Consider the following 16,004-nt stretch of genomic DNA (forward strand, 5'->3'; position numbering starts at 1 on the left):
CGAAAAGGAGCACGGTGCAAGATCTGTCGAGCTCCTTCCAAAAAGAGGGGGCGTGACAATTTATCCTGTAACACAAATGAGGCACCACTGAGTTCACATATACTTCGCCCTACGGCCGCCAACGTATAGCGGAGTTGCTGCTCCAAGCTCGGGTCTGAGGTTCGAACTTCCAGGAAATTCCCCCCACTGTTACGGCCATTTCCCTCCACGTCCAGACAACGTACAAGAAACTTTTCGCCAGCGGGGGGAGGGAGGGGAATGGAGAGGTGTGGAAAGGAGAGAGAGGGAGGTGTGGGGAGGAGAGAGAGGGGGATGTGGAAGGGAGGAGGTGTGGAGAGGGGGGAGGCGTGGAGGGAGCGAGGTGGGTGGAGGAGAGACCGGTGTTTGGAAGAGAGGGAGGCGTGAGCGAGGGAGGTGTGAGCAAGGGAGGCGTGAGCGAGGGAGGTATGAGCGAGGGAGGTATGAGCGAGGAAGGTGTGAGGGGAAGACGACGGCGACCTTGTAGCCCGGCTCGGCCGTTGCCTCTTGGACGAGCGCAAACAGCTCGGGCGCCTGCCAGGGGAGATATGGGGAGGTATGGGGAGGTATGGGGAGATATGGGGAGATATGGGGAGATGTGGGGAGATGTGGGGAGATGTGGGGAGATATGGGCAGATGCGGGGAGATATGGGGAGATATGGGGAGATGTGGGGAGATGTGGGGAGATGTGGGGAGATGCGGGGAGATATGGGGAGATATGGGGAGATATGGGGAGATGTGGGGAGATGCGGGGAGATATGGGGAGATGCGGGAAGATATGGGGAGATATGGGGAGATATGGGGAGATGCGGGGAGATATGGGGAGATGCGGGGAGATGCGGGGAGATATGCACCTGCCCGCCGAGCGACGTCACGGTGGAGGCTTGCTCGACCTGCGGACATGTCTCGGACATGTCGCGGACATGTCGTGGACGTGTCGTGGACATGTCGTGGACGTGTCGCGGACGTGTCGTGGACATGTCGTGGACGTGTCGTGGGCGCTTGCCCGACCTGCGCGTTTGTGTTTGTCTCCTCGCCGACCGTGTCGACGAGCTTGGTGCGGTCTGGGCCTCGCGTCGCGATCTGCGCCACGGAGAGCGGGTGGTCTCGGGTGATCTCGGGTGATCTCGGGTGACCTCGGGTGATCTCGGGTGATCTCGGGTGATCTCGGGTGATCTCGGGTGATCTCGGGTGATCTCGGGTGATCTCGGGTGATCTCGGGCGATCTCGGGCGATCTCGGGTGATCTCGGGTGACCTCGGGTGATCTCGGGTGATCTCGGGTGATCTCGGGTGACCTCGGGTGATCTCGGGTGACCTCGGGTGATCTCGGGTGACCTCGGGTGATCTCGGGTGACCTCGGGTGATCTCGCGTGATCTCGGGTGATCTCGGGTGACCTCGGGTGATCTCGGGTGCTCTCGGGTACTCTCGGGTCATTCTCCGAAGTTCAGATCGCCTGCGCCACGGATAGGACGTCCTTGGGCAGCGTCGCGGAGAAGAGCAGCGTCATCCGCCGCTGCGACGAGAGGCGGCGGGGGGGCGGAGGTGGGTGGAGAGGAGGCGGGGAGAGGAGGCGGGGAGAGGAGGCGGCGAGAGGAGGCGGGGAGAGGAGGCGGGGAGAGGAGGCGGGGAGAGGAGGCGGGGAGAGGAGGCGGGGAGAGGAGGCGGGGAGAGGCGGCGGGGACAAGAGGGAGCCAGAGCGGTGAGGAGAGCAGCAGCGGCGGTGTGATGGCGGCGCGCGCCTCCCGCGACGGCGCCAGCGCCTGGAGAATCTTTTGGATGTCGGGCCGGAAGCCCATTTCGAGCAGCTGGTCCGCCTGCGCGTGAGAGAGAGACTCGAAGATGAGCGGCGATCTCTCGGCTGCCTCTCGGCGATCTCTCGGCTGCCTCTCGGCTGCCTCTCGGCTGCCTCTCGGCTGCCTCTCGGCTGCCTCTCGGCTGCCTCTCGGCTGCCTCTCGGCTGCCTCTCGGCTGCCTCTCGGCTGCCTCTCGGCTGCCTCTCGGCTGCCTCTCGGCTGCCTCTCGGCTGCCTCTCGGCTCTATCTCTCGAGCAGCTCGTCTTCCTCGTCGAAGATGAGCGCCATCAGCCCGGCGCACGACTGGTCGAGAAATAGCCGAGGTATGGCCGAGGCACAGCCGAGACATAGCACCGAGGTGTGGCCGAGGTACAGCCGAGGTGTGGCCGAGGTGTGGCCGAGGTATGGCCGAGGTATGGCCGAGGTATGGCCGAGGTATGGCCGAGGTATGGCCGAGGTATGGCCGAGGTATGGCCGAGGTACAGCCGAGGTACAGCCGAGGTACAGCTGAGGTACAGCCGAGGTACAGCCGAGGTACAGCCGAGGTACAGCCGAGGTAGCGGCCTGGTCGGCGCCGTAGTTGTACAGCAGGTCGTTGAGCCGGCCGGGCGTGGCGACGAGCAGCGAGGGCGGCTTGGTCTGGAGAAGGGGGAGAGGCGGCGGCGGTGAGGAGGAGGTTGGAAGAGGCGGCAAGGTGAGGAGGGAAGAGGTTGGGAGAGGCGGCGGCGGTGAGGAGAGGGAGAAGCAGCGGCGAGGGGAGAGAGGGAGGCAGCAGAGGTGAGCAGGAGAGAAAGAGAGAGAGAGAGGGAGGCAGCAGCGGCGAGAGAGGGGTGCGGCAGCGGCGAGGAGAGAGGAGGTGTGCGTCAGCGGCGAGGAACGGGGAGAGGCAGCAGCGGCGAGGAGAGAGGTGTGCGGCAGCGGCGAGCGGGTGCGCGGCTCGCGCCTGCAGCATCCGGACGTCGGACTTGATATTTGTGCCTCCGACGACGACGGCGGTGGTGAGGGCGGGCTTGTGGAAGGTGATGAGCTGCTCCGCCTCGTCGCGGATCTGCGACGCCAGCTCGCGCGTCGGAGAGATGGCGAGCGCACGCACGCCGCCGCCGGTGGCGGGCTTCAGCAGCACTTCGATCGTCGGGAGCAGAAAGGCGATGGTCTTTCCGGTGCCGGTCTTGGCCTTGGCGATGACGTCGAAGCCGGAGAGGATGACGGGCAGCGTCTGCGCCTGCACCACCGACATCACCTCGTAGCACAGCACCTCGGCGATCGCCTTCTTGGTCAGCGGGTGGATGTCGAGCGACGCAAACGAGTTGCCGGTCAGGTGGGCGCGCGTCGTGCTCGAGGTGCGCGAGTTTGGGTTGGCCTTGGCGGCTGCCGGCCCGGCCGCCGGCGGAGCGGGGAGTGCCGAGATGGTGTCTCCGTTTGCCTCCGCGGGAGCGGCTCCGTTGGCGCCGCCGTGGCCGTGGCCGTTGCCGCCGCCGCTGGCGCCGCCATTGGCGCCGCCATTGGCGCCGCCATTGGCGCCGCCACCCCTGTTGCGGCCACGGCCGCCGCGCGGGCGGCGACGAGGGCCGCCTTCGCCCTTGCCGCCTCCGCCGCCGCCGCTGTCCATGTCTCGAGCGAGGAGTACGAGTCCTGTGGACCGAAATAAAAGAATTTTAAAGACTGACTCGGACTGGCACTACAAATGGCACAGCAGGCGACGGCCCCTTACGGGTCGTCAAAGAGGCCGGCGTACTCCTCCGGCCGCTCCTCCCCCTCCCAATCCTCCCCGGGCTCTGGCTCCTCCTCCTTCGCCCGCGCCCTCGCCCCCGCCGGCGGCGGTTCCGTGCGGCCGTCGCCCCCGCCCCCTCCCCGCCCCCATCACGGCCGGAGCCGTACCACCCCGCGCGCACGAGGAACGAGGACTGAGCCTCAACCTCGTCCACCCTCACCGCCCTCACGGCGGCGTCGCACGCCTCAGCCCGCGAAGCGCCAGCAGCATGCGCCGCGGCGTACGCCGCGTCGCCTACCGCCTGCCTCGCGAGAGACGCGGCGCGCCACTCGTCCTCCAGAGCCGCCGAGCCCCACGCAGGGTCTCCCGCAAGCAAGCCCTCCTCCCCCCCGTCCGAGTCGCCATCCGAGCTCAACTCGCCCTCGCCCTCGCCCTCGCCTCGCGCCTCGCCGCTCCCATCCTGCGGCTGCGCCACGCCCCGCGCCTCGCAGCAGCCCCATCCTTGGCAGAGCCCGCCGCACATGCTATGCGCGACGTATGCCTGGCGCAGGCCAGGCACCTCCCACCCATCGTCAGTGGTGGCGAGATAGGGCGCCGCGCAGCGGCCTGTCGAGTTAGCCCACCGCCACGCGCCCGCCCTTCGCGCGGCGGAACAAATGCTGGGGGCAGCTAGAGCTCCCCCAGAGGAGCACTGTTACTAGAGCTACTGCCCCCCAGAGGAGCTGAACAATGTTGCTAGTGTTAACAGTAACAACAGAACAACAGTGGGATCCGCCAACCGCGACAATAGTCAACGTTAGGCCGGCAAACAACAATACCAAAGAGTTAGGGAGCGCGAACAACACTCGCGCCTGCCCCAGCCACTGGCCAGACACGCTCTCAGCGCGTCTGTGTTGTCCGCGCGCGTAGATAGACAGATAGACAGCGTCACAGCTGATCGTAGCTAAAACAAAAATCCGCTTCTCTACCTCGCATTCCTATTGCAACACCCTCGCCGGCGGGTTGGACTCGCGCAGCAGCGCCGAATAGCACAGCCACCGCACGGCGCAGCTCTCACCTTCTGGCTGCGCCGGCAGCTCGAAGCCGCGCTCTTGCGCCCACAAGCGGAGATGCCCTCCGCCTCCCCCGCGAGCGAGGCGTGGAAGAGCAGCGAGACATTGAGCTGCGCACTTCGGAATAGAATTCTTTTTCTCCCGATGTCTTTCCCACGGCGCCGCTCGAGGCGCCTCGCCGCCGCCGCCGCCGCCGCGCACTGCCCCCTCCTCGACCTCCCCACGGACCTCCTCCTGCGCGTCCTCTCTCGCTGCGACCCCGCCGACATCGCTCGCGTCGCGGCCGTCTCGCTGCTCTTTCACGCCTCACTTGCGCTGGAGGGCATCCGCTTGTGGGCGCAAGAGCGCGGCTTCGAGCTGCCGGCGCAGCCAGAGGGCGAGAGCTGCGCCGTACGGTGGCTGTGCTTTTCGGCGCTGCTGTGCGAGCACAACCCGCCGGCGCGGGCGGCGGCAGGCCAGTGGCACAGCCTCTTCATCGACGGGGAGGGGCGGCTCTCGTCGTGCGGTTCGGCAGCAGAGGACGAGGAGGACGAGGAGGAGGAGGGTGTTTCAGGCCTCCTTGGCCACGGCGAGGGCGTGACGCGGCTCAACACGCCGACCCGCCTCCCGTCGACGCTGGGCGGGGAGCGCGCCGTGAGTGTGTCGGTGGGAGACTTCCACAGCCTTGCCCTCACTGCCGGCGGAGCTGTCTGGAGCTGGGGCTGTGCGTTCGAAGGCAGGTTGGGCCACGGCGACCAGCAGATCCAGCTGCTGCCGAAGAAGGTCGAGGCCTTTGCTAGTCAGTGCGTCGTCGCTGTCTCGGCTGGATACGCACACAGCCTCACCATCACCTCCGACGGCGCTGCCTGGAGCTGGGGCTTTGGAGCGCAAGGCAGGTTGGGCCACGGCGACGAGCAGAACCAGCTACTGCCGAAGAAGGTCGAGGCGTTTGCAGGGCTGCACGTCGCCGCTGTGTCGGCTGGAGGCAGCCACAGCCTCGCCATCACCGCCGACGGCGCTGCCTGGAGCTGGGGCGATGGAAGCTACGGCAAGTTGGGCCACGGCGACGAGCAGAACGTGCAGCTGCTGCCGAAGAAGGTCGAGGCCTTTGCTGGGCGGAGTGTCATCGCCGTGTCGGCTGGATACTCCCACAGCCTCGCCCTCACCGCCAATGGCACTGTCTGGAGCTGGGGCTCTGGAGACTACGGCGAGCTGGGCCACGGCGACTGGCAGAACCAGCTGCTACCCAAGAAGGTCGAGGCGTTGGCGGGGCAGCGCGTCGTCGCTGTGTCGGCTGGAGATTACCACAGCCTCGCCCTCATCGCCGACGGCGGCGTCTGGAGCTGGGGCACTGGAGACTTTGGCAAGCTAGGCCACGGCGACCGACAGCGGCAGCTGCTGCCCAAGAAGCTCGAGGCCTTTGCTGATCAGCGTGTCGTCGCTGTCTCGGCTGGAGAGCACCACAGCCTCGCCCGCACCGCTGATGGCGCCGTCTTCACGTGGGGCAAGGGCGAGCCCGGCTGCCTAGGCCACGGAGAGGACCTGTCGGACCAGCTGCTGCCCAAGAAGATCGAGGCGTGGGGTCCGGGGAAGTGATTTGCGAGAAGGGCGAAAGGGGTGATGTATGATACGGCTCTACAATACAGATAGTGGTTTTTGGGGGGTTTGCAAAGAGGACATTTGCAAAGGGAACGCAGCGTTTTCTTTCTTTACTGTTGAAACAATGAAAGCAGGCGGAACGGCGCGTACTGCGTAAGCGCTTGGTGAGCTGGTTCGGGCAGCCCCATACGCTCCAACATCGCCGTCAGCCCCGACGGCGGCGCGCTGGTTGTGGCAGGTGGCAACAAGCTCCGACTGGTGGAGGTGGACACTGGTGAGTTGACATCGCTCGCGGGCAGCGGCGAGGCTGGCGACGCCGATGGCGTGCGCGGCGCGGCGCAGTTCCACAACCCAACCGGCGTCGCCATCAGCCCGGACGGTAGCGCGCTGTTCGTAGCGGACAATCGGAGCCACAAGATCCGGCGGGTGGAGGTGGCGACGGGCGCTGTCGCCACGCTCGCGGGCAGCGGCGACGCAGACGACGCGGACGGCGTGGGCGATGCGGCGCACTTCAGCTACCCATCTGCCGTCGCCATCAGCCCAGACGGCGGCGCGCTGTTTGTGACGGACAGCGGCAACCACAAGATCCGGCGGGTTGAGGTGGCGACGGGCTCGGTGACGACAGTCGCGGGCAATGGCGACGAAGGCGACGCGGATGGCGTGGGCGATGCGGCGCACTTCTGCAACCCGATTGGAATCGCCATCAGCCTGGACGGCAGCGCTCTGTTTGTAGCCGACAATGAGAACCACAAGATCCGGCGGGTTGAGGTGGCGACGGGCGCTGTGACGACGCTCGCGGGCAGCGGCGAGGGTGGCAACGCTGATGGCGTGGGCGATGCGGCGACCTTCGATCAACCAGTCGAGGTCGCCATCAGCGCCGACGGCAGCACTCTCTTGGTCAGCTCAGTCGGTGACCTCCGCCAGGTCTGCGTGATGGCGTCTCCTTCGCCTCCCTCCTTCGCCCCCAGCGTGGTGCCGCCCTCCACCATCCTGGCTGACTTTGCAAAGACGCGCGGTGACGCGACCCTGCCCACCGGCCTGGTCATTCCTGGTCGGCGACGACCGGGAGCGCCTCGAGCACGTCAGCAAGTCCCTGCTCTGCGCCCGGTCCGTGTTCTTTCGGACCATGTTCGGCATCGGCATGAAGGAGCGCGACACCGCCGAGGTCACGGTGCCCCACACCGACCTCGCCAGCTTCACCGCCCTAGTCCGCTACCTCCTCACCGACCAGCTCGACCTCGGCGAGGAGGAGGGCAGGGCGCAGCGCGCGCTCGACCTGCGGGAGCTGGCGCAGATGTATCAGGTGCCGCGCCTCGAGCTGCTCTGCGCGCAGGCGCTGCAGGAGAGCGTCGGGCCGGCGACCGCCGTGCCGCTGCTCGAGGCGGCGCACACGATGGGCGACGGGCGGCTCCTCGCGCAGTGCCGCCGCTACGTGGCCGACCACGCCGCCGAGGTGCGCGCGAGCGGCGGCGTGCTGCGCGACTTTGGCGTGGCCAAGGGGCTGCTCGGCGACGCGCTCGACCAGGTGGCGGAGCTCAAGGAGACGGTGGCGGAGCTCAAGGGGGCGGTGGCGACGCGCGAGGCGGAGATTTGCGTGAATGCCGCCGTTGAGCCCTTGAGACGCTTGACCCTTGACGGATGCGCCGGGCCCGGGCGGGGCTGGGAAGCTAGCTCTCATGTCACATATGTGATAGTTTTGTCATATGTGTGCGGCACCTGAGGTGTCATACATCAGCACATACGACACCTCGCAGCCACATGTAAAATAATACGATTACGGACTCACATCGTGTTTTGCGGCACTTCTAAGGAGCCGCGGGACTGGCTAGACCGCGAAACAGCAGCGCAAACCGCCGCGCGAGCGTTCTGACTCCTGTGCTCACCCTCACCCTCCACGTCTATCTCGCTACCCGACACACACGCGCAAACTCTCATACCTCCTCCCTCTCGCGGGCTGCACACTCCACAAGAGCTGCACAGCAGCCTGCAAGCGTTGGAAAGGGGGAAGGGGACTCAACCTACAGCGCCTCCTCCTCCGAAGCATCACCGCCCCCTCCACGCTTCTTGCCGCCGCCGCCGCCGCCTCGCTTCTTGCCGCCGCGCCCGCCCCCCTTGCCTCCTCCGCCGCCGCCGCCGCCACCACCGCCTCCGCCGCCCCCTCCTCCACCGCCGCCGCCGCCCTCATCCTCGTCACCGTCGCCCCCCTCGTCCTCTTCGTCGCTCGGCGTAGGTGGCGCCACCGCCGTCGCCGGAGGCGCCGCCGCGCCCGCCGCCGCCGCGCCCGCCGCCGCCGCAGCGCCGACAGGCTGGCTGTCGGCCGGGGCGGCGGAGGTTGGCAGAGGAGTCGAGGACTCGTTGCGCGTGCCGTTGCCGCCGCCGCGCTTCCCGCCGCGTTTTCCGCCGCGTTTTCCCTGACGGCGGCGAGCGCGGCGCGCCTGTGAGAAGGGCGCCCCGCGCCTGTCACGCCGGGCAGCTCTCGGGGCATCTCTCGGGGCAGCTCTCGGGGCATCTCGGGGCATCTCGGGGCATCTCGGGGCATCTCGGGGCATCTCGCGCGGCATCTCGGGCGCACGATGGCGGTGGGACGCGGGGGCGGGGATGTGTGTGCGTGAGTGGGGGGCGGGAGATGCCGGGGGGGGGGGGGGGGGGGCAAGGCCACTCATTTTGGGCACCTCCGCCGAGTCCTCTCCAGCCCCCCCCGGGTCGTCCCCCTCCCCCCAATTGGGAACAACCCCCCCCCCCAAAGAGGGGGAGGAGGCGGCAGCGGCCGGCGGCACCTCGGCCCGCGCCGCCTCCTGCGCCGGCGCCGCCGCAGCGGCCGGAGGCGTCTCCGCCACCGGCGCCGCTCCGGCAGGCGCCGCTTTGGCAGGCGCCGCGCCCTCCGCCGCCGCGTCGTCCGGCGGAAGCGCCTCCTCGTCCGCCGCAACGTTCGCGTTTTTGCCCGCCCGGCCGCCCCCCTTGCCGCGCCCGCCGCCCTTGCCGCGCCCTCCCCCTCTCCCTCCTCCGCCCCCCGCTCCGCCCTCCTTGCCGCCGCCCTCTCCGGCCGCCTCCTGCGAGGAAGACACCGCCTCTGCCGGCGGCGGCGGCGAGGCCAGCGGCGGCGGCGGCGAGGCCAGCGGCGGCGGCGGCGAGGCCAGCGCCGCCGCCGCCGGCGGCGGCGACGGCGGCGGCGGTGTGCTGTCGGCGGGAACCGTGGCCGCCGTTGCGATCGTTGCGGCGGGGGGAGGCGGCGGCGGGGTGCCCGCCGGCACCGGCACCGCCACGCGAAGCTGCTGGCCGGCCGAAACGCCGGCAGGGACTCTGATCTGGAGCTGCCCTCCGAAGGGCGAGTTGATGACCTGCGTGGGTGAAGGCGGCGACGTGAGGGCGGGAAGACGGTACTGTGCGGCGTACTCAGAGCACGTGGCGTGAGTGCAACGGAGAGGAAGACAGTGAGTACGGCCGAATACGTGTGAGTACAGCGGAGTACGTGTCCTCTCGAGCGCTGGTTGGGGATACACGAACACGTCTTCCGCTTCTAGGAGTTGGTGACGATGGCTTGGCCCGCGGTCACGCCGGGCGGGATGGTGACGAGGAGATCTCGCGTTGTGGCCGCGGCGGCCGCGGGCGGCGGCGGCGACAACGAGGGCGAGGGCGAGGGCGAGGGCGAGGGTGGGGGCAAGGGTGAGGGCGAGGGCGAGGGGGAAGGCGAGGGGGAGGGCGAGGGCGGGGGCGGGGGCGGGACTGGCGGCGGCGGGGAAGCGACCACCGCTGCCGTCGCTTCCGCTGTCGCCACCGCCGGCACCGCCCCAGCCGTCGCCACCACGGGCTCCCCCGCCGCCACCGCCCCCGTTGCCGCCACCGGCCCCACTTCCGCGGCAGCAGATGCCGCCACCGCCGCCACCGCCACCGGCCCCGCCGTCACCGGCTCGGAGGTGGCGACCGCGGCGGCGGGCACCGACGCGGCGGGCACCGACGCGGCGGTCGCCGACACCGCAACAGCCGAGGCGCAGCCGGGCGCGGGACTGCTCCGGATTGTCCACACGTTCCCGTCCGCCCACTTGATGGCGCTGCCGTTCCAGCTGCCGGTGAGCGCGGCGGGGCCGCCCTTGGCCGAGAAGTTCGCCTCGATCTCCTTGCCAGTCACGAGCGCGCGGACCGCCCAGGCTGCACCGCTCGTCCCGTCGGAACCCGTGATGTTTGCTGCGCCGCCCGCACCGGCCTCCGCAATGGCGCGAGGGCAGCCAGGATGCCTCGGGTCGTCAAAGAGGCCAAAGGGGGCCTCGTGCCGCTTCGCCAGCGCCTTCTTCAGCTCCGCCTGCAGCACCGACTTTGTGAGCTTGCCGTCCGGCGCGAGCGCGTCAAACTGGTCCAAGACCGCCTGCAGGACGTGCTGCGGCAGGTGGGGCACCGACGACGTCTCCTTCGGCGGCCCCTTGCTCGACTCCTTGCTGCTCTTCCCGCCGCTCTTGTGGACGCCGGACGAAACGGCGGCCAGGCAGAGGGCGAGGAGCATCGACGTGCACGGCGGGCCTGGCTGCGCCACCACAGAACTTTGTGGCGGCGAAGTTTTTTCTTTTCGCCACAATTGGCCAAAGGTTACAAATGTTATGTCCGCTCGCGCGAACTCGTCGGGCCACAGGCTACCGAGCGCCTCGTGTTGACCCCAGCCATCCGCAAGGACAACACGACTGGCTACAAGAAGTGTGACCTTCTACCGCCCAGCAGCAAGAAGTTCAAGGCGCAGGTGAGGGATGGCGGGAAGATGGTCCACCTCGGCTACTTCGACACCGCCGAAGAGGCGGCCACCGCCTACGCTCGCTCAGAGTGCGGCCGCGCCGACGCCGCCAAGCTACTGCAGCCTCACCCGGCTCCCACTGCCGCTGGCCTCGAGGCGATACGGCAAGCGGAGAGGGAGGGCCTCACCCTGGTCACCAGCGGCAGCACCAGCACCAGCTACAAAGGCGTGACCTTCTACCCGAAGGAGCGAGGAAGCAAGAAGTACAAGCTGCAGGTTACGGTTGGCGGCAAGCGTGTCTTCCTCGGCCTCTTCGCCACCGCCGAGGAGGCGGCGCTCTTCTACGCCCGCAGGGAGGCGGGCAGGGACACCAGCGATCTCACCGCGCCGCCGCCGCCGCCGCCGCCACCCGTGCCTTCCTCTGCTGCTGGCGCCGAGGCAGTCAGCCAGGCGGGGAGGGAGGGCCTGAGTCTGGCTACGAGCGGCAGCAACAGCGGCTACAAAGGCGTGACCTTCTGCCCGAAGCAGAAAGGCAGCAAGAAGTACCAGCTGTCGGTGTGGGTTGGCGGCAGGCAAGTCTTCCTCGGCATGTTCGCCACCGCCGAGGAGGCGGCGCTGGCACGTGCGCGGCACCTGTGGGACACGACCGTCCGCCTGCTCGAGCCGCAGCCGCGGAGCAAGCACCGCCGCAAGGCGCAGCAGGGCCGTCCGAGGCCAGCAGCGTCGAGGAGGAGGACGGCTTCGACCCAGCGGACATTGCCGACGCCGTGGCTAACTCGCTGCTCCCCGACCCGCCTTCCGCGAGCGAGCAGAGGGCGGCGAGGCGGCAGGCGCGCGCAGCACGCAGAGCAGGCGGTGAGGGCGGGGGCGGCGGCGATTTGTGTTGCCCCGCCGTGCGACGACGAGGTGAAGGCGGAGGTGGAGAGCTATAGCGAGGAGGAGTCGGAGATGGAGGTGGAGGCGGCTACCGCAGCAAGGGCGGCACCGGCTGCAGCTGAACATACCGAGTGCGTCATTTGCTTGGATGACCTGAGCGCACACCCTCTTTCGCCTTTCGGCGCAACTCCGCCCTCCTCGCGGCATATTTTGGCCCCTCGAGTTTATCGAGCTCTCCTCGCGCAAGGACGACTCTTCTGACGCCCACTGCGATCATTTGCCGCCAAGTCATATCGTTGCTCAGGTCCACTCTCTCTTCGAACACTTGTGCCTCCACGGATGATGCTGGCGCTGGGGTCCCCTTCGGGTGCATCGTGACAGCTGACGACGGGATTACCACAGGTGCTTAGGGTACCTCCTCTTGGAAAAGTTATTTAGGATCACCCCCCTACCGCCGCCCAGTACGTGCTCCGCAGCTGAGCCCACGCACCCCACAGTAGCTCAGGGACACAATGAGCTCGCATACAAGTGCTGGTACGCACAGCTCGACGCGTACTCGAATGCTGCCACTGTCATTCTAGCCGGCGAGCGGCGGCGTCACAGCGTCGACTCTCGCATCGCGATGAGACGGACTGCTTGCCCAGACGCGCGCCTTGGCGCGCTCCTGTGGTGCAGGAGGAAGGTCAGCGGTCGTGCTGCGCAGGCCCGGCCGTCTGGCTGGAGGGAGCAGCAGCTGGCGCTCAACAGCAGCGCTGTCGAGCAGCGCAGCACACCACACTCCCGCCAAGCCACGTGTCATTTCCCGCCAAGATTTGGCGCCAAAATGGCACTTTAGTGTCCACCTAGCCACGTGGTCGCGGCCTGAAGCTCCAAGCTTCTGGGACTGAGGTCCCACATCGCTGGACTCCATTTGTGTGCAGGCGGCACCCTTCCGATCGTTCGCCGATGTCCGAAACCGGGGTCGTACTAAATAACTTTTCCAAGAGGAGGTACCCCTGTAGGGTTCTGAGGGCCGGACTTTTAAGACCTTTTAAGAAATGAGGAGATTGGGGGGCTGAAATTGCCATTTAAGAGATTGCAGGCACGGGGGGTCCCTCTTTTAAGACCGTTTAAGAAAATCGGCCTCACCGGCCATGGCCCATGCGTCGCTGGGTTCCGCGCCGTTTTCTCCAATACCACCGTTATTAGGCACAAAACCGCCTCTGAAGACACATCTGTAAGCCATACTCGCAGAGGGGGCGCGTGCTAGCTGACTGTAGCCAGCTTCCCGGCCTCCGGCGTCTACCGGGAGCCTCCCGGACCATCGATCTCGGGAGCTCTCCCGCACCGTTTAACCCTTTTTTGCTTCATAAGGTTCCTGGAGAACAAATCTCGATAGATCTCCAGTCGTAGCGGTGGAACTTTAAAACGGCTCGGTAAATATTTAGCCATGTATGAGAGGATTACGCCACAGTGTCGTTTGAGTCGACAGTAAATCTCCCACAGCCCACGTAAATCCGTCTTTTTCAGGCACCCGGAGCCCTCCGCGGCCGCTTCTACGCCGGCGAAGCACCATCAAGCTGCTGTACGGCCCCCGCATCGCCTCCCCTGGCTTAGCTCTCAGTCAAGATATTGAGCACCTGGGTGGTCTCTACAATATACTCACTGACACTGAACCTCCCAGAGCTCGTCCCGGTCCGTCACGGCCATCCTCGTCCTCCGGCGGGCCCCCCGCCGGCCGCGGCGCGGTGCGGCGGCGTCACAAATCCGACCACAGAGCACCGGGACGCGGTCGGGCGATCTGAGGCCCAAGTAGGCGAATGCATTGCCCATCCAGGGCTATCACCTGGACCTATCAACAGGCGCCTGCGGCGCCGTGCTCAGGAGTTGGTTTTCACTCGCTCGAAATGTGTACGTAAAAGGGTTAAGCGTTTAAGACCGTTTAAGGATTCGGCGGCCCAGCAGCTCTTAAAACCTGCCTAGGCAGGTTTAAGCCGTTTAAGCCGCAGGCGCCCCAGGGCCCACCCTTTTAAGCCTAGGGGTACCCTAAGCACAGGTGTTTCGTCCTCCTCGGGGTCGTCTTCCCCGGCTTCCTTGCGTTCGGCGTGGCTCACCCTCCATGCCGTGAACAGGCGCTTTATCCACCCTATATTCTTCTCTCGTTCCTCTGCCCGTGCCTTGGTCTTGTCGTTGTTTCGCACCCATGTCTGTATGGCAATCGAGGCTGCCTTCCGCTTGAGCACTTGAGCACTTGATAGGGTCGATTCCGCATGGTACGGGACCCCTCGATCGTCTCGCCCTCCCTCACTGGTGTGGTCATTGGGGGGGGTCATAACAAACACGGTACAGGATCGAGGTGCACGCTGCTGAAGGTGAAGCAGTATGTCCCCCCTCTCCCCGACGGCGATGGCGGTGTGACCGATCGAGCTACAAGAGGAGCTTGTTCAGCAGGAAAGGCTTCCCCACTACCTGTAGTTCACTCGTCCTCCTTGTGGAGGGTGAAGGCGAGGAAGTGGGCCACCGCGTGGCGGGCCGAATCGTGCAGGAGGATCTGCACGCAGCGTGACCGTCGCCGCCGGAACCGTCAAGTTTACAACTTCACAGCCGTGGCATTGAGAAGAAGAAAACACCTCCTTCACACAAACTTCACCACTCGGCACAGGGCACCGGCTCGGCAACACGGGCATGAGTGAGTGGCAGCGCCCCGCGCCCTGCGATCGCTCGCCGTTTGGCACTGTAGTGAGAGCAGCGTGCGGGGTGTGGCAGCGCAGCGCGCGCCGTGTACCAATTGATTGATTGATGGGAAGGCGAAACACAGTCCGACCAACGACTGGGACACCAACGCGGTATGGGTGGACGCTAGACGGGCGATGACGGTCACACAGGAGCGACACACAGAACCACAAGACAAGACACTCAGCCAACAGGGCGGCTGCCACACATCCTGAGCGAACTTCCCTAGTCACCCGCGGCCGGACTCCATCCGGCACGCGTCGCTGGGCGCTCAGAGCCGCGTCCCCTGCTCGCCACCCCGACGCCCAAGGCGCCCGAGCGAACGACAGGCGGCACGCGAAGACTGGTTGCAATCCCGCCGACCGCCAGGCCGCGGGATGATGCGTGCGTGGTCATGTAGTGGGTCTCGGAAGCTCCCCTCTCGGGCTAGGAGCCAGCCCCTCTCCCTTGCCCTCGGAACACTGTGTCCAAGTCGAGGCGTGTGCTTGCCGGTCGACGGCCGCGCGCGGTTGGCATTGTGACGAAGGTTGCGCGCGGCCGCGGCGCGCCCGCCATGGTTCGGCGCGGCGCGCCTACCAGCGGCAGTTGTCGAGGCACGGGAACGCTTACCCGGGGTCATCCTCTGAGCCTGGTCGTCGGCGCCGCGATGCCACGGCGGCGCATTCGACGTCGTCGGCGCGCTGCCCCGCGGTGAGCCCCGCCGCACGTGGCGACGGCCGCAGGTTGGCCCGGTGCAGCGCGCCCTGGCCGCAGTACCGCTTCGCGACGCCGTTGATTGCGCATACCCCACAAGCCCTGTCCCGAATCCACTCTGTGGCATGGCATCCACCGCCGGCAAGCGCGCCCGCACCGGCGGCGGCGGCGAGGAGGAGGACGATGAGCCCGTGCCGGTCGCGGATGGCTTCGAGGCGCCCATCTTTGGCGCGCGCGTCCTCGGCCAGGTCACCACGCTGACGCTCGAGGGTGAGGACGGCCCTCTGGCATCCCTCAGTCGCGTTGGCGTCGCGAGCGAGCACGCGGGCGCCTGGTACGTCGCGACGAAGGACTCGCTGCTGCACGTATCGGCGGCCGGGCGCGTGCGCCATGTGGCAGCCTTGCCGGCAAGTGTCGAATACTACACCGTTGCCGCCAGCCCGGACGGGAGCGCAGCGTTTGTGGCCGACCATGAGAACCACAAGATCCGGCGGGTGGAGGTTGCGACGGGCGAGGTGACCACGCTTGCAGGAAGCGGCGACGAGGGCGACGCGGATGGCGTGGGTGTCGCGGCGCAGTTCTGCTGCCCAGCTGGCATCACCATCAGCCCAGGCGGCAGCGCGCTGTTCGTGGCGGACTATAACAACAACAAAATCCGGCGGGTTGCGGTGGCGACTGGCGAGGTGACGACGATCGCGGGCAGCGGCACCACGGGCAGCGCCGATGGCGTGGGCGACGCGGCGGGGTTCTGCGGCCCAGCCGGCATTGCCATCAGCCCAGACGGCGGCGCGCTGTTTGTGGTGGACCAAGGCAGCGACAAGATCCGGCAGGTTGAGGTGGCGACGGGCGCGG

The 16,004-nt window shown here is 67.2% G+C and overlaps 4 protein-coding genes across 4 annotated transcripts in view; 2 read left to right on the plus strand and 2 right to left on the minus strand.

The window, feature by feature from the left end:
- The window catches only part of EMIHUDRAFT_109194 (hypothetical protein), a gene marked incomplete at both ends in the record, with an annotated part of 7,034 nt that extends 3,612 nt beyond the window's left edge, over positions 1-3,422 (minus strand). Inside the window, 3 exons of the mRNA XM_005791143.1 lie at positions 499-552; positions 1,703-1,834; positions 2,772-3,422. Coding sequence (XP_005791200.1) covers positions 499-552; positions 1,703-1,834; positions 2,772-3,422 — 837 coding nt within the window. The remainder of the gene's footprint in view (positions 1-498; positions 553-1,702; positions 1,835-2,771) is intronic.
- Positions 3,423-6,179: 2,757 nt separating this feature from the next.
- Positions 6,180-7,874, plus strand: EMIHUDRAFT_224182 (hypothetical protein; the record flags this gene model as incomplete). Its single annotated transcript, XM_005791144.1, has 3 exons — positions 6,180-6,207; positions 6,393-7,078; positions 7,224-7,874. 3 exons carry the CDS (start codon positions 6,180-6,182, stop codon positions 7,872-7,874), a joined length of 1,365 nt encoding a protein of 454 aa, XP_005791201.1.
- A 740-nt stretch (positions 7,875-8,614) lies between these two features.
- Positions 8,615-10,649, minus strand: EMIHUDRAFT_224183 (hypothetical protein; the record flags this gene model as incomplete). The annotated part of the gene is made up of 2 exons (XM_005791145.1): positions 8,615-8,629; positions 10,092-10,649. The coding sequence occupies 2 exons, from the start codon at positions 10,647-10,649 to the stop codon at positions 8,615-8,617; spliced, it is 573 nt and encodes a 190-aa protein (XP_005791202.1).
- Positions 10,650-10,738: 89 nt separating this feature from the next.
- On the plus strand, positions 10,739-12,717 carry EMIHUDRAFT_224184 (hypothetical protein; the record flags this gene model as incomplete). The annotated part of the gene is made up of 8 exons (XM_005791146.1): positions 10,739-10,745; positions 10,804-11,147; positions 11,310-11,493; positions 11,565-11,638; positions 11,724-11,825; positions 11,995-12,051; positions 12,253-12,436; positions 12,668-12,717. 8 exons carry the CDS (start codon positions 10,739-10,741, stop codon positions 12,715-12,717), a joined length of 1,002 nt encoding a protein of 333 aa, XP_005791203.1.
- Between the last annotated feature and the right edge of the window lie 3,287 nt (positions 12,718-16,004).

The sequence above is a fragment of the Emiliania huxleyi genome (genome assembly GCF_000372725.1).
Source record: "Emiliania huxleyi CCMP1516 unplaced genomic scaffold EMIHUscaffold_115, whole genome shotgun sequence".
Classification (NCBI taxonomy): Eukaryota; Haptophyta; order Isochrysidales; family Noelaerhabdaceae; genus Emiliania; species Emiliania huxleyi.